The following is a 23,255-nucleotide window of genomic DNA, read 5'->3' as shown; positions in this document are numbered from 1 at the left end:
CTATTAATTTAAAATATTTCAAAAGCTTTCCAATTAAAATGAAATTCCCATTATATTTCTCATTAAGGGTAAAATCTTATTTGGGGATTATTTATTGCAGAATATTAGAAGAATAAGTGGCAAAACACTACCATCACTGATCCGAATTCTGGGCTTGTAAGGAAATGTCAAAGCCCTAAAACTTTGTCAAAATGAACAATATTTGCTAATAGTGAAAATATAGTTGGTCCTTCCCAACAAGATACTAGTGTCTACTGGCATACATATATGTATGTGTGTGTGTGTGTTTCTGTATTGTCCACATGCTTCCTCTCTATAAATTAAGCAGAAATAAAAGAAACAAATTCAACATTTTTTTCTCACAAACATGATTTAAACATCTGTCATTACTGATACTTTTGTCTTTTTCTGAGTGTATCAATAGGTTACAAAGTGAAAACATACCTGAATTTGATCTATAGAATCAATAATGATGATGATGCTGCCTTGATGACGGGCAGAGAGTTTTTCCAGCCAACGTGGAAATTCTTCCAAAAGCTTAGCAGGATCCAATGTCAGAGCAGATACTGACCAAGAATGCTGCATCAACTACAAGGTGAGAACACATACAAATTAAAGTAGCTACACTTTATCACACAGCTGGTGAGAAATATTTCTATGTCTGCATTTTAAACCAAAATTGTCACCAGAAGGACCCAATAGCATTGAATATACTTTTAACCTTATGCAAAACCAAAACAAATGGGTAATACTGAAAATTAGTTTATCATCAGGTCCTCAGGCCAGACAACTTCTGAATCTAAAGAAAAATTGTAGTAACTCCCAAAATGGTATATTCTACCTTTAGAGTCAGTCGTTTAATAATCAAGGAAGCCTCTGAGCTGGTTGACATGGGCCTCCCCACAAAATGAGAAAGAATTAGTGTGTTAGGGGAATTCTTCTGTTGTAATTGGATCCTGAAAGAAAAAGACCTTTTGTAAGACAGATAAACCTCTTTTACTGTCAACAAAAAAGAATTCACAATGCATTAAGCATCAATTGCTACCTGTTAGTAATTACACAATCAGTTAATTTTGAATTAATATGGGAAATTTCCATTTTTACTCCACTTTTAGATTCTTTTAAATAAGCCATTAAAAATTATAGCTTCATTTTACTTACAAATTGGTGTGACTAATGTTAATCAAAATACTATACATTTGAGGTTAAAGTATTAGCAAAATGAACATTAACCTAGGAAGAAAGAAGTTTCTATGTTAAGTACAAAAATAATATTTTGAAATATAACTTTGAATAAAAGGGCAATAAAAAGGAAATAACATATGGTAACTCCTCAATGTAAAAAATAACTATGAATGAAAGAAAATGGTCTTACCTCTTGTTTTTAAATAACATGATGAACTAAAATAAGAGTTTATTAGCTTAAATGAACCTTAGTCCATAATTTAAAGAACCAGTTTTACATTCACAGTAAAGATTATCCTTTATTTTGATATTCTTTATGATTTATTTCCGGAGAAGGCAATGGCACCCCACTCCAGTACTCTTGCCTGGAAAATCCCATGGATAGAGGAGCCTGGTGAGGCTGCAGTCCGTGGGTCGCTAAGAGTCGGGCAGGACTGAGCGACTTCATTTTCACTTTTCGCTTTCACGCATTGGAGAAGGAAATGGCAACCCACTCCAGTGTTCTTGCCTGGAGAATCCCAGGGACAGGGGAGCCTGGTGGGCTTCCGTCTATGGGGTCACACAGAGTTGGACACGACTGAAGCGACTTAGCAGCAGTAGCAGCAGCATGATTTATTTCACTCTAAATAGTCTGTCTTATTTCAAATATTTAAAATCCCAATGAATCTTTAAAGATGAGCCCAGTAACTGAAAATAAAGGTACATGCCTCTGTAATTCACCTAATTCCCTGTCACACTGACCACTCCCTTCAGTTCAGTTCAACTGCTCAGTCCAACTCTGTGACCCCACAGACTGCAGCACACCAGGCTTCCCTGTCATTCACCAACTCTCAGAGCTTGCTCAAGCTCATGTCCATTGACTTGTTGATGCCATCCATCTTATCCTTTGTCATCCCCTTCTCCTCCTGCCTTTAAACTTTCCCAGTATCAGGGTCTTTTCCAAACAGTCAGCTCTTCGAATCAGGTGGCCAAAGTCTTGGAGCTTCAGCTTCAGTATCAGTCCTCGCAATGAATATTCAGGATTGATCTCCTTTAGGATTGACTGGTTTGATCTCCTTGCTGTCCAAGGGAATCTCAAGAGTCTTCTCCAACACCACAGTTCAAAAGCATCAATTTTTCAGTGCTCAGCTTTCTTTATGGTCCAAATCTCACATCCATACATGACTACTGGAAAAACCATAGCTTTGACTAGACAGACCTTTGTCAACAAAGTAATGTTTCTGCTTTTTAATATGCTGTCTAGGTTGGTCATAGCTTTTCTTCCAAGGAACAAACATCTTTTAATTTTGGGCTGCAGTCATCATCTGCAGTGATTTTAGAGGCCAAGAAAATAAAGTCTGTCACTGTTTCCATTGTTTCCCCATCTATTTTCCATGAAGTGATGGGACCAGATGCCATGATCTTAGTTTTCTGAATGTTGAGTTTTAAGCCAGATTTTTCACTCCCTCTTTCACTTTCATCAAGAGGCTCTTTAGTTCCTCTTAGCTTTCTGCCATAAGGGTGGTGTGATCTGCATATCTGAGGTTATTGATATTGATATTGACCACTCCCTTAGCCCTGACCTATATTTTATGTGGGCTTCCCTGGTGGCTCAGTGGTAAAGAACCAGCCAGCCAGTGCAGGAGACTCAAGAGATGCAAGTTTGATCCGAGTTGGGAAGATCCCCTGGAGAAGGGAATGGCAACCCACTCCACTACTCTCGCCTGGGAAATCCCATGGACCGAGGAGCCTGACAGGCTACAATCCATGAGGTTGCAAAAGCATCAGACTTAACAACTAAACAACATAATTTATGTACACAATCACAAATGCTATTCCTTTCTCATTCTGTATCTTCTTTCTAACATTCAAGTTGTATATTTCTCAGGGCATGAGTCTGTTATTTTACTCTTTTTGCTTTTTTAATATTCAATACAGGCCCTTCTACAGGAAGGTAGACATGCAATAATTCACTTTGTTGAATGAGTTCAGTAGTTCAAATGATGACAACAATAACTGATTAATTGCACTGTATCATACCACTTTGATAAAAGAAGGGACTTTCCAGAGCCTGGTCCTCCAGATACAAGAAGGGGTGGAATTGGTGCTGGTGCTGCCACAAGATCATTAAGGCGCTGGTAGTACTAGAAATAAAAATGAATTTAAATTGTAAATTGAGAGGAAGAACATGCCTCTTCAAATACTAAATAGAGTCAATTTCCAATTATTCTCTGAAATCAGTGGAGAACAGCTGCAAGAAAAAATGAAATCTACTTTTAATCAGTAGTACCCTCATATTTGCTTATTTTTATGATTGGTTAAATATATCCAAAGGCGTAAACTAAGAATGGGCCCCAATTTCTTCTGCTACAGTATTAATGTAAATTAATGGATGAGGGGCAGCCTTTCAGATCACTGTGGGGCTTTGCACCATTCAGATGTTCTGCAGAATGTTGCAGGAAGGCTACTATATTACCCTGAGCTCCTGAACCTTGGAAAGAACCAAAGAAGACCTTGAGGGAATCATCAGCAGGCATCCTATATCTCCTGGTCAGAAGAACACCTGTTCTGAAGACCATCTCAGTTTCCAGGGATTCCTGAGAAACAATGAGAAGGTCTTATCTGAAGCCTTGGAGTCACCGAACTCGCTACAGAGAATCAAGTTAGGACAGGCCACCTAAGATCTTTTTGAAACTGAGTGAATTCTATGCAAAGCCCAAGAACTCTTATTTCCGAGGCCTTCCCAGATAGGGAAACTTGGTTCAGAGCTGAAAAGGAACTTTCTCAGAAAACTGCAATATCTCAGTTGTTATAAAGGAGTTTCCAAAGTCATCTTGGGGGTTAGGATGTTTAAGTGTACCAGTGGTGTAAATGATACCTGATGAGGAATCAAAAGAATGTGTAATAAGCAGTTTGTGTGAGCTTTAGGGTAGCAGAGATTTCTAGCAATTACAATAAATAATTACTTAGTATAGTTTTTCAATCAGTTTTTCTGTTTGTCATATCATATTTCCCAGGAATTCAAATATTTCTGATAGAAATGATGCTTCTCAAAAAACAAAGGGCTTATTTGATTTATGACCTCATAAACCTTGTAAATTGTTAGGTTGTATGACCTAACACGGAGAAGGCAATGGCACCCCACTCCAGTACTCTTGCCTGGAAAATCCCATGGATGGAGGAGCCTGGTAGGCTGCAGTCCATGGGGTCGCTGAGGGTTGGACATGACTGAGCGACTTCACTTTCACTTTTCACTTTCCACTTTCATGCATTGGAGAAGGAAATGGCAGCCCACTCCAGTGTTCTTGCCTGGAGAATCCCAGGGATGGGGGAGCCTGGTGGGCTACGGCAAATAGGGTTGCAAACAGTTGGACATGACTGAAGTGACTTTGCACACAAGCACAATCTGTAACTAAACATGTATGATGTTCATAAGTATATTTGAATCTCACTTTTTTTCACATGATACAAACCTAAGTACATGTCTCAACATGGATAATTGAGCCATGAGGAAGTTATTAATACAGTCCTTAACCTTGACTATAATTAGATTAAACCACAATTATGTTACAGCTTTTAAGTGCAACTGATTTTTGTTGGAACTGTAAACCAAATGCTTACTTTCTCGAATCCCAACTCATGGGCTGAATTTGAAGCTTGCTGAAAAGCTTCCATTTGCTCTTGTTCATCATGTATGTCCCACAGAACATCACCAAAATCATCTTCTTCTGGAATAGAATCTTCACTGCCCAAATCCTTGGTGTCCAGGTCTGTGTTTTCAAAGCCCAGGATGTCCTGAACACCAAGAGCAAGCACACAAAAGTGAATGAAGGAACTGAAGACCTTATACAGTATAGTCAGCACACAGGCCTAAGGTGGCCCTCACCTACCTTGGAGGGCAAGTTCAAACCTATGGCCTTTAATGGTACCTCCAGGGATCAATTTATAACTATAAAATTAAGCAATAGTTTAAAAATAAAGGTAAAGAAATATTAGGGCTTCCCTGGTGGCTCAGACAGTAAAGAATCTGCCTGCAATGCAGGAGATCCAGGTTCAATCCCTGGATCAGGAAGATCTCCTGAAGAAGGGAATGGCAACCCACCCCAGTATCCTTGCCTGGAAAATCCATCAACAGAGGAAGCTGGTGGGTTATAGTACATGGGATCGCAAAGAGTTGGACACAACTGAGTGACTAACAGAACAACACAAAAAATATTAAAATAATAAAAACAAAGACCTCTCTCTTTCATTAAAGTTAGAGGGGATCTGGTTTCTGAAAAATATTACACAACAGCGTTGTATTTGGCTAGTGAACAATTTTAAAGACTGTGCTAATGTCTAAGATATATGCTGCTTTACATTTTTATAAGAATTTAATTAAAAAAAAGAATTTAATTACTAATTAGGGTTTTTTTATGTTAAATATCTCTGCTGTGATATCTACTCTTTATATTAATCACTGAAAATATATTGTCCTACAAGTGGTAAAGTTGGTGAGTATGTCCATTTTCATTTATTACCATTTATTCTGTTTAATTCATCTTATTTCGGGGCTCACTCTTTTTCTCTAATAACATATCTCCATACTTTAACATGAGTTAATTTTTAAAAAGTAATCTAAACCCTTAGTTCTCAAATAGGGTTCCCAGTACCCTGAGGGAGAGGTCAGCAGGTAAGAATAAACACAGGCTAAACATCTTCTTATGCCCATTTTACTTGAAGATAGGGAATACTTTTTATTATTATTATTAGCATTTTTGCTGATACATAATTTTGAATGATTTTTAATATTAAAAATAAAGACAGGTAAATATCAAGCAAAATATTTAACTCATATAAAGTCTCAAGATAATACTGAGATATCATAGAAACTTTTAGTTTGAGATGTCTCTGTGATCCGTGACCTCAGACACACAGAGGTATGTTATCACTCCTCTCTATGGTTAGGAGGATAGTAAAATCCATCCTGAATTTTTCTATTTACAAAAACTCAAGGTACACACAGAACCTGAGGAGACTCTACTGAACAGGATGAACATTATCCCTCATATACTTGCTTTTTACCTACCGCTTTTGTAATCCATTTTATACCTGATGGGTATTAAAGAATCAAATTGTTTGTGAGCTCAGAGATACAGATACACAGTACTGGGAATGTCACAACAATACTATAGGATGGACTCTTGCCAGAAACAAGGGTACACGACCCAAGTATTGTTTTCAAAAAAGCAAACAAGTGATTTTTTCTGGAAAACTCAATTTTGTTGAAATCAGTCAAGATATTTGAGATGAAATCTTACAGGAAATGCATATTTACCTGTTTAATAATCTTTTCTACATAAATATAGGTTTTATAGACTCCTTCTGCAGGATCTCCCAAGTGATCAATGATCTAGGGGGAGACAAAAAAGAAGTTTAACAACAAGAGAAAGCAATACTAACAGGAGGAGGAGGTGGTACTGAACATTTTTACAGGCTTATGTGTCGGGAACAGTTCTAAGTGCTCTGTGTGTATAGCTCACTTAGCCTTACAACCCTATAAGGAAGACACTGTTATTCTCTCCATTTTCTAGAAGAGGAAACTGAGGCAAGTTAAATAACTTGTCTAAGGTCATGCAAGGGATTTTGTGTGAACAATGTTGCAAATAAACAAAAAGTATGCTTTTTTTTTTTTTTTTGGTTCATGTGTCCATCTGGAAAAGTGACTGGTATTGGTGATGCCAAAACTCTGTCCAGGACCTGGTATCACCACTGAAAGTCTACTTTGTCTGGACTGATGCACACAGCTGACCATTGTGACACGCGAGAGCAGGAACCTAAGGACCTGGATAGGTGGGATGGTATGTGCTGGGGCCTTGGAAGCAGCGTGTACACCCCTGGGTGTGCTGCGAGGCCATGGAGCCTCCATCTCTGCCTGCAAACAGAAGCAGATTTTATCCTGTGGAGCAGAGACTGTGGAAAGTATTCCTAAGTTTGGCTTGATTCTTTTTATCTCACAGCCTCAGGGGAAATAATTTTTGTTTCTTTCTTCTTATCATGCAACCTCAACACGTAGGCTCATATAAAAGCCCTCTCTGAATATTGCTTGCTTTCTGCCTATTTATTTGGGAAGGGTAATAAGGATAACCTGAGGAAATGTGGAAGGGTTGGGGTCCCTGGTTGTGGTCAGGGGGAACCAGCCTTTCTTTAGTGGGAGTTAATGGGGCTTCCTCTGCTTTTCTCTGTGGACCTGGGGCCTAGGTGCTCAGCATATCTGTGAGTTATTTATAGAATGATCCAGAGGAGTGGTGGAGGGAGGGGGCTATGTGCCAAGGCTGAGGGGGGCCTTCACCTGGGGAGCAGGTGGGAGTGCAGAGGACAAGGTACCCCCACAACTGCCACTCTCAGCTCCTTCCCTGTTTGGATGGGGGGCTTGGCCCCAGCTGAAAGGAATAGTCTTTTTTTTCAGGAAAACTCCAATGGCTGAATTCTCATAGTTTTGTTTCAGGTGAAAACTTGTAGATACCTTGCTAATCACTTCACTTTTGGGGTTATGAACATTCCAAAGCTAGGCAAAGCCAAATACCAGCCTTTATTGTTTTAATCACTCTGCTGAATGTCCCTTCTCTTGATGTCCTGAATGGCATTTTTTTTTTCTTAAACACACAGTCACACACACATGAATTAAACAGTTAATTTCATCTTATGTATTTCTGTACCATTCAATATACATAACATTCAAAATCCATCTTTATACCAGTAAAACTACAATTCTACAAAACAAAGCAAAGAAGTTTAGCCTACATTTAAATTTATAATCATAGTAGAGAGATTGTGACTCCTATATAAAAAAGTTCAACCTGTATACTAATTTTTAAAAACAGTATCTATAGAATAAGTAACTTCCCTTGTAGCATCTAGTAATGTAGGCTGACACTAAAATAAATTAAAATAGGATGAAATGGCTCTGGAGATTAACTATAATAAAAATGTACTCTTTTTTTCTTAGACTCTTCACTGTGTTATGCTGACCTCAAGAAAAATGTTTGTATTCACATTTGATCTTATTTTCTGGCTGGACATACAGAAACAGAAACTTTGTGAAAAACCTAGAGTTGTTTAATTGTATTCTTACCATTAACTATAAACATTTACCAAGTTATCTCAGCATGCAGTAATGCAAAGCCTGTAATCTCTATTCTAAAATACATTCTGCTTTGCATCTAAGGATAATAAAATCCTTCTCCTACTCATCATCAGTTTTTGGCTTTTCCCAAAGCCCTCAGAAAGGGTTACCAGGAAAAGGCTCTTCCTTACACTGATCCTTGGCCAATAATAGATAGAACAACTCTGTGCTTGAGAAAAATGCACAGTAATGATTCTGATTTGTCCACTTACATATCATACACTTTTTAGGTATATATCACTATGCGTGTCTCATTCTCTTATAGTCCACAACTAATCTCTTAGGAAATCTATTGACTCTGTCAAAATTTATTCAGAATCCTATCACTTCTCATCACATCCTTTGGTCTGAGCCACCAGCAACTCTCGTCTGGATAACAGCAGGAGCTCTCCAGCTCTGTACCCCTCCACTACCCTCCCTTCAAACCACAGTCAATTCTCAACACAGCAGCCCAAGACAGCCTTGTCACAACAGCATTTCTTCCTCTTTGGTTAAAGTCCTTCAATGGCTCCCCACCTCGCTCTAAGTGAGAAAAACCAAGGTTTTTCAGGATTGGCTCCCTGTGACCTCTCCTACTCACGTCCCCTCACTCACTCTGCTCCAGCCACACTAGCTTCCTTCCTTTCCTCAAACATGCCAGGCTCACTCCCACCTCATAGCTTTTGTCCCAGCACACTGCTCTCCCAAGCATGTTCTTAAAAACAACCTATGAATTTTACCTTGGCTTTGCTGGTCTTGTTCAGGTTAGAAACTTGATCAATCAGTTGTTGGACAGAGTCAGAACTGACTTTCCCATCCTCCAAACGATGATAAATTAATCGTGGTTTGCCTTCAGGGTTTTTCAGAAAAGCTTCTTCACAGTCTTCCAATAAAAGGCTAGATTGGAAATCAGTATTTCTTGTGCTACACTGCACACAGATAGTCTATTAACCTAACTGCCAAGAAGGGGATTTCCTACAATGACAAGTGGCCAGGAAAGGCCCTGCTACAGAACAAGCGAAACTTTCCAAAAATGGATGTTTTTTATAGCTTTGTTCCAGCTTATATTAAAGTACAGTATATTCACTAGCAGACAGAGTAGACAATAAATTGTGCAATAAATTAAATTTAAAATCATACATAAATGTATTTAAATATAATTTTTTAAAACAACTTCTCAAAAATACTGTTAAACATTGCTCAAAATAATGCACCAGACTCATGACACTTTGCAAATAAATGGAAAACCTAATTCCATTTACAATTATATAATTCTCAAGTTAAAACACAAATATTATCAGCCTCAAGGTTTCAAGATTTTCTCTTCTCTAGTCCTTTAGCCTTTACTCATCCAATAAATGATCTGAATCCTTATACCCCAGATGCACTGTAAGAAAGATCCAGAGGCAAATGAGAAAGGCTAGATAGGCTAGGTAAAAATCTTGACCAAGGTAAAGGTTAAAAAGAAATTCTGTTACAATGTACTATAACTATAACTATAGTTTGTACTATTCCTATTTAAATTCTAGAAATCTTATAGACTATTTGCATTTTCTTTATCACAAGGAAAACTATAAACTTCCCTTTCTAAAAGGCATTAAATCAAAGTTTGTCTAGGGAGGCAAATAAGTACTGTATATACAAGGGAAAGCCATTATACAATTCAGAATTTTCATTAAAAAACTAAAATACCAGCCCTAATACAAAGCAGAAGAGAAAACAAAGAGGAAAACCAAAAAAAAACAACATGGTTGCAAAGATTAAAGAATTAACGAGAAAAACAACAAATGACATATACTACCGCCTGAGATAAAATATTACCCAGATGTTAAATATAAAACAGGATATATTCTTAATAAATATAAAAAAAAAAAACAAGAAAGGAAAACAGGGAGGGGAGGTAAAGAACTCCAACTAGAGGAAATCAAGTTGAAGGAATCCTCAAACTTGTTTTGGGAAAAGGTTCCTTGACCAGGTGGTTCCCCAGCCACCTGGCCTCTGGCTATCCAGACTATACTCTATAGTCTTAAAGATCAAGGATGGGTTATACTGCAGAGTCTCTTGTAAAGCTTAGGGCTCCAAACACTTCCATACACAGTTAAAGTCAGAGTTGGTCCTCAATAAAAAGAGAAAAAATGCTTTGGAAGGATTAAACCCAATCAGATAGAAAGTATAGAAAGAAAAACTAACCCCTTATTTAACCTTCTATCTATCCGATTCTGTCTTCTATCTATATATCTAACTGGTTAAAAAAAAAAAAAAAAAGAAAACCTTTGTTTGCAGATTAGATTCATTGGTGTGATTATATTCACATTATAAGAAAACTGCTCACTTTACTGGATTTAAGTAGTTACCTCCTCCCTCAGCAAATTAAAAGTATGATTTAACACTTATACGAGTGTTCAAGTGCCTCTCAATCTATCTTAAAAAAGAAAATAATGAAGGTTAACGCTAATTACTGAAATCAGGGGTCACCACCCTTTTCTGTGAAGAGTCAGCTAGCCAGCATTTTAGGCTTTGCAGGACGCACTGTCTCTGCTGAAATAATCAACGCTGGTGGCACACTGTGAAAGCAGCTGTAGACAACACACAAATAAAGGAGCGTATCTGTGTTCAATAAAATTTTATTTATAAAAACAGGTGACTGGCTGGATTTGACTTGAGGGCCATGGTTTGCTAACCCCTGATTAAAATGATCTTACATTAATGATGTTAATCTTATAACCTATCAAAAACAAGCCTAACAGTGTGGAACTTTTTATTAATATTTCCTTGGAAGAAAAGTTATGAACAACCTAGATAGCATATTGAAAAGCAGAGACATTACTTTGCCAACAAAGGTCCGTCTAGTCAAGGCTATGGTTTTTCCAGTGGTCATGTATGGATATGAGAGTTGGACTGTGAAGAAAGCTGAGCGCTGAAGAATTGATGCTTTTGAACTGTGGTGTTGGAGAAGACTCTTGAGAGTCCCTTGGACTGCAAGGAGATCCAACCAGTCCATTCCGAAGGAGATCAGCCCTGGGATTTCTTTGGAAGGAATGGTGCTAAAGCTGAAACTCCAGTACTTTGGCCACCTCATGCAAAGAGTTGACTCATTGGAAAAGACTCTGATGCTGGGAGGGATTGGGGGCAGGAGGAGAAGGGGATGACAGAGGATGAGATGGCTGGATGGCATCACTGACTCGATGGACGTGAGTCTGAGTGAACTCCGGGAGTTGGTGATGGACAGGGAGGCCTGGCGTGCTGCGATTCATGGGGTCGCAGAGAGTCGGACATGACTGAGCGACTGAACTGAACTGAACTGAAGTATGAAAAGTCATAGAATTTTTTGAATTTCAAGGATTGTCTTTGATTATAAGAATGCAATTAGAAAGAGAGAACAAGATAGTGGAGGAGTAGGTGGACATGGAGTACATCTCTCTCCACAGATACATCAGGAATATACCTTCAGACACAGAAGTATGTGCAGAACATCAGCTGAGAGCAGACAGGAGTACCAGACCACCAGAAAAGAATATACAGAACCACACAAAAACTCAGTAGGATGAAGGAACTAGGAGGAAAAACAGGAATGTTAGTAGGACTGGACCCACCCACAGCAGGTCGGGGACCTGAAGCAGGGGTCCAATCCACACATTGGGGCAACTGAGTAGACATTTATGAGACATTTATGAGAGTGAAACATTTATGAGAGTGAACCAGCTGATCTGTGGCAGCCTAAATGCAATGAGAATCAGACAGTCCTTGCCACAGCCATATGTATCCTGGACAAGGACGCAGGTCCACAGAAGGTGCAGCGGCTGAGAGCTGGAACTTAGGGATTGTGGAGCAATCCTAGGGCAAGGGCTGCTGTTGACTGTGGACAGATGGACTGAGGGGATGTGAGGGAGGAGATCGTGGTGGGAAATGCCTGTGAAGGAAAGCCAGGCAGCCATGGAAGCAAGGCAATACTGAGTCACATGTAAGGGGTAGAGCCATCATCATAGCCTCTCTCTCCCCACAGCCAATCCAATCATGATTTTCCTTGTTATAAACCTCTGCTTCTACATTGGGCTTTTGCAGTTCTGTGGAGTTTTCCTTTTTTTTCTCTCTCTCTCTTCATTTTTCTTTATTCCCCCTTTCCTCTTCCTTTTTTCCTTTTCTTTTTTTAATCTTAGTTTTTTTAAAACCTATTATTATTTTCCTACATTTATTCTTTGTTTGCTTTTCCTACTGTTCTTTTCACTTTGAAGTTAAGCTTTAATGTATATGTCTGCTTTATCTACCTCTATTTAATTTTGCATATCTATTCTTTCTTTCTTTCCTTTCCTCTCAACATATTTGTTAGTTTTCTTTTCATTGCTTTATTCTCCACTTGGCACCTTGCTTTAGTTTTGTTTTCCAGTTTGTTTTTAGTTAGCTTAGTTCTTAACCATTAGATATAATTTTTGTTTTCCTTTGTTTACTGGGTCAATCAATTGGACTTTATTTTTCTTGGACTGTTTTGATTTTGCTTATGGGTGTATATGTACATGTGTATATTCCATTATTTTAATTATTATTTGCCTGATTTTGTAACTGCCATTTATTTGGGGTTCATCTTTGGTTTCTTGTTTTGGGATATTTGTTTTAATCTCACTTAATGCCATAACAAACCACTTGTGGAATCTTTGATCCTGACCAGAGATCAAGCCCTGAGCCTTTGGAGTGGGAGCACTGATTCCAAGACCCTAGACTACCAGAGAACTAACCCTCTGGAATATCAAATAGCAAGAACTCCTCCAAAGGAAACCACCTGAACACAAGACCCAGCATCACCCAACCACCAGTAGTACCCTATGAAGGACACCTCATCCAAACAACAAACAAAAAAATACAAACCCAGTCATCAGCAGACAGGATTACCATCTCACTCAGCCTTGCCCATCAGAGGAAAAACAAACAAACAAACAAAAAAAACTTGGCACAAATCTCACCCTATACAAAGCTTACACAAACCACTGCACCAACCATAGTCGGGCAGAAACCAAAAGAAGAAAGAATTCAACCTTGAAGCCTGAGGAAAGGAGACCTCAAACACAGTAAGTTTAAATAAAAATAATGAAAAGGAAGAGAAATAATGCACAAATGAAGGAACAAACTAGAAACACAGAAGTCCAAATAAGTGAAGAGGAAACAGGCAAACTAGCTGAAAAACAATTCAGAATAATGACAGTAAAGATGATCAAAATCTTTGAAAACAGAACAGAGAAAATGCAAGAATCAATTAACAAAGACCTAGAAGAATTAAAGAATAAAGATACAGAGACAAACAACACAATTACTGAAATTAAAAATAGAAGGAATCAATAGCAGAATATCTGAAGCAGAAGAAGGAATCAGTGCACTAGAAGATAAAATGGTGGAAATAACTTCTGAAGAGCAGAATAAAGTAAAAAGAATAAAAAGAACTGAGGGTAGTCTCAGAGACCTCTGGGAAAATATCAAACACACTAACATTCAAATTATAGGGGTTCCAGAAGAAGATGAGAAAAAGAAAGGGTATGAGAAAATTTTTGAAGAGATTAGAGTTGAAAATTTCCCCAACATGGAAAAGGGTTTGTCAATCAAGTCCAAGAGGTGTAAAGAGTCCCATACAGGATAAATCCATGGAGAAACATGCCAAGACACACAGTAATCAAAGTAACAACGATTAAACCAAAGAAAGAATATTAAAATCAGCAAGGGAAAAGCAACAAGTAACGTACAAGGAAACCCCATATGTTTAACAGCGATCTTTCAGCAGAAACTCTGCAGGCCAGATGGGAATGGCAGGATATATTAAAAGTACTGAAAAAGGAAAAATTTACAACAAAGATTACTCTACCCAGCAAGGATCTCATTCAAAACTGATGGAGAAATCCAAAGCTTTTCAGACAAGCAAAAGTTAAGAGAATTCAGTACCAACAAACCAGCTTTACAACAAATGTTAAAGGGACTTATATAGTCAAGAAATACAAGAGAAGAAAAAGATCTACAAAATAAAACCACAAAAAATTAAGAAAATGGCAATAGGAACATATATATCAATAATTACTTTAGTGTAAATGGATTAAGTGCTCCAATCCATTCAGACTGGCTGAATGGATACAAAAACAAGATCCATTTATATGCTGTTTACAAGATACCCATTTCAGACCTAAAGACACATATAGACTGAAACTGAGAGGATGGAAAAATATTTTCCATGCGAATAGAAAATGAAAGCTGGAGTAACATCCTCATATCAGACAAAATAGAATTTAAAATAAAGGATATTACAAGAGATAAGGAAGGACACTAAAGAATGATCAAGGGATCAATCCAAGAGGAAGACGTAACAGTTGTAAATATCTATGCACCCAACATAGGAGCACCTCAATATGTAAGACAAACACTAACACATAAAAGGAGAAACTGACAATAACACAATAATACGATTACTATTGTAGGAGACTTTAATACCCCACTCACAAGAATGGACAGATCATCAAAACAGAAAATTAATAAGGAAACACGTCTTAAATGATACATCAGATGAGATGGATCTCATTGATATCTTTAGGACATTCCATCCAAATGCAGAAGAATACACCTTCTTCTCAACTGCACATGGAACATTCTCCACAGTAGACCACATCTGGGGTCACAAATCAAACCTCAGTAAATTTAAGAAAACTGAAGTCATATCAATCATCCTGACCACAATGCTATGAGAGTAGATATCAATTATAAGAAGAAAAAAAAATATAAAACATACAAACACATGAAGATTAAACAATATGTTTCTAAATAACCAATGGTTTACTGAAGAAATGAAAAGGGAAATCAAAAAATGTCTAGATACAAAAAACAATGAAAACATGACAACTCAAAACCTATGGGATGCAGCAAAAGCAGTTCTAAGAGGAAAGTTGATAGCAATACAATCCTGCCTCAAGAAACAAGAAAAACATTGAATAGGAAGCCTAACTTTACACCTAAAACAACTGGAAAAAGAACAACAACAACAAAAAACCCAGACATAGCAGAAGGAAAGAAATCATAAAGATCAGAGCAGAAATAAATGAGAAAGAAACTAAAGAAACAACAGTAAAGATTAATAAAATTAAAAGCTGGTTCTTTGAGAAGATAAACATAATTGACACACCTTTAGCCAGACTCATCAAGAACAAAAGAGAGAAGAGTCAAATCAACAAAATTAGAAATGAAAAAGGAGAGGTTACAACAGACAATGCAGAAATACAAAGAATTATAGAGACTATTATGAACAACTATATGGCAATAAAATGGATAACCTGGATGAAATAGACAGATTCTTAAAATAGAAACAGAAATTATGAACAAGCCAATTACAAGCACTGAAATTGAAACTGTGATCAAAAATCTCCCAAAAAAACAAAAGCCCAGGACCAGATGGTTTCACAGGAGAATTCTATCAAACATTCAGAGAAGCACTAATGCCTATCCTTCTAAAACCCTTTCAAAAAATAGCAGAGGAAGACTTCCAAACTCATTTTATGAGGCCAACATCACCCTGATACCAAAACCAGACAAAGACAACCTCCCAAAAGAGAAAACAACAGGCCAATATCACTGATGAACATAGATGCAAAAATCCTCAACAAAATTTAGGAAACAGAATTCAGCAACACATTAAAAGGCTCATACACCATGATCAAGGTGGGTTTATTCCAGGGATGCAAGGATTCTTCAATATACACAAATCAATCAATGTGATACACCATATTAACCAATTGAAAGATAAAAACCATATGATAATCTCAATATATGCAGAAAAAGCCTTTGACAAAATTCAGCACCCATTTATGATTAAAACTCTTCAAACAATAAGCATAGAAGGAGCCTACCTCAACATAGTAAAATCTATATATGATAAGCCTACAGAAAACATTATTCTCAATGGTAAAAAACTGAAAGCATTCCCCCTAAAATCAAGAACAAGACAAGGGTATCTACTTTCACCACTATTATTCAACATTGTTTCAGAAGTCCTAGCTACAGCAATCAGAGAAGAAAAAGAAATAAAAAGAATCCAGATCGGAAAAGAAGTAAAGCTCTCACTGTTTGCAGATGACATGATGCTGTACATAAAAAACCCTAAAGATACTATCAGAAAATTACTAGAGCTAATCAGTGAATTTAGCAATGTCACAGGATACAAAATCAACACACAGAAATCAATTGCATTTCTATATACTAACAATGAAAAATCAGAAAGAGAAATTAAGCAATCAATCTTATTCACCATTGCAACAAAATAATAAAATATCTAGGAATAAACTTACCTAAAGAGACAAAAGAAGTGTACACAACAATTATAAGACACTGATGAAAGAAATCAAAGATGACATAAACAGATGAAGAGATATTCCATGTTCCTGGGTAGGAAAAATCAATATTGTGAAAATGACTATACTACCAAACACAAGCCACAGATTCAATGTGATCCCTATCAAATTGCCAATGGCATCTTTCACAGAACTAGAACAAAAAATTTCACAATTCCTATGCAAACACAAAAGACCCCGAATAGCCAAAGCAGTCTTGAGAAAGAAAAATGGAGCTGGAGGAGTAAACCTTCCTGACTTCAGGTTATACTACAAAGCTACAATCATCAAGACAGTATGATACTTGCACAAAAACAGTAATATAGACCAATGGAACAAGATAGAGAGCCCAGAAATAAATCCACACACGTATGGGTACCTTATTTTTGACAAAGGAGACAAGAATATACAATGGGGCAAAGACAGCCTCTTCAATAAATGGTGCTGGGAAAACTGGACAGCTACATGTAAATGACTGAAATTAGTACACTTCCTAACACCATACACAAAGATAAACTCAAAATGGATGAAAGACCTAAATGTAAGATCAGAAACTTTAAATCTCTTAGAGGAAAACATAGCCACAACACTCGATGACACAAATCAAAGCAAGATCCTCTATGACCCACCTCCTAGAGTAATGGAAATAAAAACGAAAACAAACAAGTGGGCCCTGATTAAACTTAGAAGCTTTTGCACAGCAAAGGAAACTATAAGCAAGGTGAAAAGACAACCATCAGAATGGGAGAAAATAATAGCAAAGGAAACAACTGACAAAGGATTAATTTCCAAAATACACAGCTCATATAACTCAATAGCAGCTCATATAACTCAATACCAGAAAAACAAACAACCCAATCAAAAAGTGGGAAAAAGACCCAAAGAGACATTTCTCCAAAGAAGACATACAGTTGGCTAACAAACACATGAAAAGAGGCTCAACATTGCTCATTATTAGAGAAAAGCAAATCAAAACTACAGTGGGTTATTTCCTCACACTGGTCAAATGGCCATCATCAGAAAGTCTACAAACAATAAATGTGGGAGAGGGTGTGGAGAAAAGGGAACCCTCTTGCACTGCTGGTGGTAATGTAAATTGATACAACCACTATGGAAAATGGTATGGAGATTCCTTAAAAGACTAGGAATAAAGCCACCATATGACCCAGCAATCCCACTCCTACCCATAAACCCTAAGGAAACCAAAACTGAAAAGGACACATGTACCCCATTGTTCATTGCAGCGTTATTTACAATAGCTAGAACATGGAAGCAACCTAGATGTCCATTGATAGATGAATGGATAAAGAAGTATCCATTACTTCTTATACATATAACGCAATGGAATATTACTCAGCCATAAAAAGGAACATATTTGAGTCAGTTTTAATGAGGTGGATGAACTGAACCTATAGCTTATTATACAGAGTGAAGTAAGCCAGAAAGAGAAAGATAAATATTGTATACAAATGCATATATATGGAATTTAGAAAAATGGTACTGAAGAATTTATTTGCAGTGCAGCAGTGGAGAAACAGATATAGAGAATAGACTTATGGACAAGGGGAAAGGGGAGGAGAAGGTGAGATGTATGGGGAGAGTAACATGGAAACTTACATTACCATATATAAAATAGATAGCAAACAGGAATTTGCTGTATGTCTCAGGAAACTCAAACAGGGGCTCTGTATCAACCTAGAGGAGTAAGATGGGGAGGGCAATGGGAGGGAGGTTCAAAATGGAGGGGATATATGTATACCTGTAGCTGATTCATGTTGAGGTTTGACAGAAAACTACAAAATTCTGTAAAGCAATTATCCTTCAATTAAAAAATAAATAAAATTTAAAAAATGCAATTAGAACTTATGTTTCAAGTTCATTTGGCAAACTTAATTCTATTTACAAGTTTAACCCCTATAATAAATTATAGAATTTTCTGCTTACCTTGGTAAGGTTAAATGAATGAATAGAATAACTAATGAACTTTTCTCAATTTCCCATTTTCTTACAGCGAGGTATTGATTTTCAATATCTATTGGAAAATACACAGCATGGAAAAAATATCCCATTGTCTCACACATTCTCTTAAGTTTAGGTGAGTAATCCTAAAAACAAATTGAAACATAAGATAGCACAGCTTATTTAACTGAAGATCTAGTCAGCTTCATATTACTTAAAATCAAAAAACATGCTTTATCACAAGTTATGTTGGATATTCTCTGATTTAAAACTAAAAAAATCATAATCACATTTTAAAAAAATCTTTAAGAGGAAAGGCAAATTTCTTTATAAATTGAAAATAGTAATAGTTTAGCAGCTTGGCTGTTTCCTAGTTCAGAAAATGATTTATCTCATAATAAAACTTAAAACAACAGTAGTACAGTATTAAGTTATTTTGCCATGGTATATATTTTTATTATTATTCTTACAAATAACTTCTGTTTATTGTTACAGGGTGACAAACATAAATCCATAAATTTATATAGTAAAAAGTGTCTGCCATGAATACTAAAGGAAACAGATATAAAATAAAAATATGCTGGTCTATTACAAATTATCAAAGAGCTGACTTATTTGAAAAGACCCTGATGTTGGGAAAGACTGAAGGCGAGAGAAGGGGACGACAGAGGATGAGATGGTTGGATATCATCAGCGACTCAATGGACATGAGTTTGAGTAAACTCTGGGAGTTGGTGATGGACAGGGAGGCCTGGCGTGCTGCAGTCCATGGGGTCGCAAAGAGTCGGACACGACTGAGCGACTGAACTGATAACAAATTAACTTACTTAGTAATGTTGACTATTACTATGCAATAAATTAATAATTCCTTCAACATGTATTTGGGAATAATGTATACTCAGTTAGTGAGTAGAAGCTTTGGTTTTCAAAATACTTTGTCTGTTTTCCAAAATTGAGTAATATCAAAAAGGAAAGCTAAATGGACTTATTAATCAACAATCTGGAGGATGTTAATATTGAAGGTATTGCATGTGCCACACATATTTATTGAAAATTCAGTTAGAAAGGTAATTGGTGAACTTTTCTGTGAAGAGCCAGGTGGCAAATTAATAATAGTTTAAGAAGCTGCCTGTTTTGGCAGAGGTTTTTGTGGTACATTTAGGTGCAACTATAATTTTATTCTGCGATTAATGTGAAGCAACCAGAGACAATATGTTGTGTGTGGCTGTGTTCTGATAAAATTTTATAGACAACAAAATTTGAATTTCATATGATTTTCACATCAAAATATTCTTCTTCTGATTTCTTTTTCAATCATTTAAAAACGCAGAAACCAATCTTAGCTCTAGGTTACACAGTAACAGACTTCAGACCAGATTTGGCCAACAGGCTTTTGTTTGCTGACCCCTGCCTTAGATTAACCCCAATGACTGCTGTGAAAAATTGAAAATCATGACAAGGATTAAATTTTGTTATAATCTGAAACAGATTAAAGAATAGGGCTGGCAGAGATTAACTAAAGCAGGCACAGCTAAACACTGTGGAGAATGTGTAATGAAGCATTCAAAAGCATAAAGTTCCAAGGACTTAATTTGAATATACTGAAAATACTAAGACATTTTCTTAAGAAAAGCCCAAGATGCTTCCTACTCTTTACGATGTAATCTTGTATGTAGTAAACTATCTGGTTCAGATGCAGTATTATCATAACCAGAATACAATATTAACTTGTATTTTAAATCAGTGAATACAAAATTTATAAATGTCCTCACCTTAAGGAAAAGATCCATTTCAGTCTGGGTTTCATCTGTATGAATGAGGTAACATCTGACAGTGTTACTCCATAGAGAATGTGAAAACAAAGGGGTAACTTGTAATAAACTAGCCACAGCAATATCCCAGTCATCTGAAAATAAAATTTCTCATAAGTTCCCCAAAAGAATTACTAGAAGACTATATGATAAGATGTCTGAAAGTCTGAAAAAACACAACAGACATCATAGAATGATTTATCTCACTTGTAATACGACATAACTTCTAGAATAACATATTAGAAGGCAATCAGTTCTCTAATCTCAAATTCTATCCTGGGGTTTAAAGCAATCAAAGTCACCAGTGGTCTCTGCTGAGGTACCCATGGCTCCAGTCAAATGTCAGGGAACTAGGCCATATGGGCTGTTCAGTTAATTTGTAACTTGAGGAAGGCCTATGCTCCCAGACTGGTTTTACTTGTTTATTATTCTTGAAATATACTGAGTCAAAAAGAAAGTTCAAGAATGGTATAAAATGAAAAGTAACTTAAAGATAGTGAGACTGAATATTTTAAGACATATTTGACTAATTGAAAATGCATTATTTAAAAAATAATTTTCATTTTGCTAATAGATAAATAATTTCATAGTTTTAAGAAAAGAATGGAGCTACTTATAATATCTCAGGTCTGCTGTGGTACTGAAATTCTGAACAGATCTTAAGAGCTGTTTTGAATACCAAATTATACAAAGATAATGAATAAAACTGGGCTTCCCAGGTGGTGTTATTGGTAAAGAACCCGCCTGCCAGTGCAGGAGACATAAGAAACGCAGGCTCGATCCCTGGATCAGGAAGATCCCCTGGAGGAGGGCATGGCAACCTACTTCAGTATTCTTGCCTGGAGAATCCCATGCACAGAGGAGCCTGGCGGGCTGCAGTCCATAGGGTGCACATGTGACTGAAGTGACTTCGCACACATGCACACATAACTTTTCAATACCATCAAAGATGCAAAAGAAAAGATGAAAACTACTGTTTTTCAGCTGATCTACATTAAACTCTCACTACTCAACTAAAACACCTGAGAATCCAGAACAAAATTTCAGTTATTAGAACTTATTGGTCAGTCAGGTTGGGGGACACCATCTGATCCTGATGTGAATTATGTAACTTCATCCTTCCTGATCAGTGACAAGTACCAGAACATAATGGCCTGACAGTGGAAGACACCCAGAAAACAAGTCTCATGCTCTGCTGATGGCAGTTCTCCCAGCACAAGACTGTAGTACACAAACAGTCATTACCATTAACTAAGCTAATTAGCAAATGGCTAATTACCATTAGCCATTTACCTCTGTTGACATTAGCAAACGGTCCTTCCACGTCTATAGAACTGTGGGCGAACTCAGGGCCCCGGAAGGATTGCTGAAGCTGGATCATACTCCCTATGGAAGGCTCACTTCCCAAGGCTCCACCAGTCCAATATTCGCACTGGGTTCCAGCAGCTGTAAAGCAGATTTCATCGGATGAAAACCAAATAATATTGAAACTTCAAAACCTTATCAAATACACTCAACAGGATTTATAATCCAAAAAAGTACAATAAGATTATAAATACAACAAATATTCAAACTTTGATTTTGAAATCAAAAGAATAATTCTGAAAGTACTTTGCCACCAACTTCTGGCATGTTCTAAGGTGGTAGGTAACACAGTTTTGGTTATCTCAATCTTAAAATGGGGATTAAAGAGAGAAAGATGAAAAGAAATTAGGAATACAATAACCAAAGAAATTATAATAACAGAGAGGAATTAAAAACGCTCCCCAACAAAAATTTCTAAAAGACTTTTATAACCATATGATTTATGTATCAGGGTAAAATTTGAAGGGAAGAATTTCAAAGGAAGACTATTACTGGCACACCAGTAATTGATATTGGTAATTCATTAGGATATAAGCTAAAGATGTAAAGAGTACATTCTCTTTAACTCCCAGAGGAACAAAATTAATGTCTGAATTAATGAGTACTTAAACACACATTTTTAAAATAAGTAATATTTGCTATAACATGGAGTCCTTGACTAAACTTAAGTAAACTGGTATTTGGGTGAAACTCTCTGGCAAAACTGATTTTTATTTGTAGGTGACAAATAATGAGCAATATTCCCTCAGGCATTCCTTCTTCATGTTTATATCAAAATAGGAAGAAAGACCTAGGAGGAAATATTAACTTGTTTTTATTAACTTGCCAAGAGAATTAGAATATAATAGTTTTGAAACACTGTATATTTTAACATATGTCAACACTGAAATAACCACTAAGACTAATGTGTTAGTCATAATAAGCCATTATTCACATTTTTTTCCTCAAAAGTTAGTAGATTTCAATGGTACTAAAATGCAAATTAAGAGGGGATTATCAATTGCCATATTTCTCTCCAAAATACATTAATTTGGAAGAATATAACTACAGTTTTTTTTATAAATGGGAGAGTGACTTCATTTTCCCACTACACTTAAAATAGAATATTGTTCAATATCAATCACATTTCAATATTATTTCCTATTAACATAGTGGACATTTTCATTCTATGATTCTGAGTTTTTCTTTATTTCTAGAAAGACATTTAATATGTTTAATTATAAAACAAAAACTTTAAAATATTTCAAAAAACTGTATTGGAAACCATTTGCTGAAACATCATGTAGATACTCTGATAGCTGCAAGAATACATCCATTATGTGGAAAAATGTAACAGAAACTACTAACTGTTCTCCAACATCCATTCTCCCTTTCTTTCTTTACTGACACAACCCCAAACTTTATGTGCATACATGGCTCTCCTACTAATAATTACACTTTCCCATCTTCCTAGGTAGAGGAAGG

At 36.5% G+C, this 23,255-nt stretch overlaps 1 protein-coding gene across 2 annotated transcripts in view; it reads right to left on the bottom strand.

Moving 5' to 3' along the window:
• Nucleotides 1-23,255, bottom strand: part of NPHP3 (nephrocystin 3) — a 51,572-nt gene that overhangs the window by 24,695 nt on the left and 3,622 nt on the right. For both annotated transcript variants that reach the window (XM_055569677.1, XM_055569678.1), the window contains exons 4-12: nucleotides 21,720-21,872; nucleotides 20,388-20,521; nucleotides 18,601-18,761; nucleotides 9,049-9,205; nucleotides 6,482-6,556; nucleotides 4,786-4,959; nucleotides 3,205-3,308; nucleotides 842-956; nucleotides 445-588 (exon numbers count right to left, since the gene is read on the bottom strand). In XM_055569677.1, the coding sequence (XP_055425652.1) occupies nucleotides 445-588; nucleotides 842-956; nucleotides 3,205-3,308; nucleotides 4,786-4,959; nucleotides 6,482-6,556; nucleotides 9,049-9,205; nucleotides 18,601-18,761; nucleotides 20,388-20,521; nucleotides 21,720-21,872 (1,217 nt within the window). The remainder of the gene's footprint in view (nucleotides 1-444; nucleotides 589-841; nucleotides 957-3,204; nucleotides 3,309-4,785; nucleotides 4,960-6,481; nucleotides 6,557-9,048; nucleotides 9,206-18,600; nucleotides 18,762-20,387; nucleotides 20,522-21,719; nucleotides 21,873-23,255) is intronic.

This window comes from Bubalus kerabau, chromosome 2 (assembly GCF_029407905.1).
Source record: "Bubalus kerabau isolate K-KA32 ecotype Philippines breed swamp buffalo chromosome 2, PCC_UOA_SB_1v2, whole genome shotgun sequence".
Lineage (NCBI taxonomy): Eukaryota > Metazoa > Chordata > Mammalia > Artiodactyla > Bovidae > Bubalus > Bubalus kerabau.
Note: the sequence above shows the minus strand (reverse complement) of the source record. Positions and strands in the feature narration are given on the sequence as shown.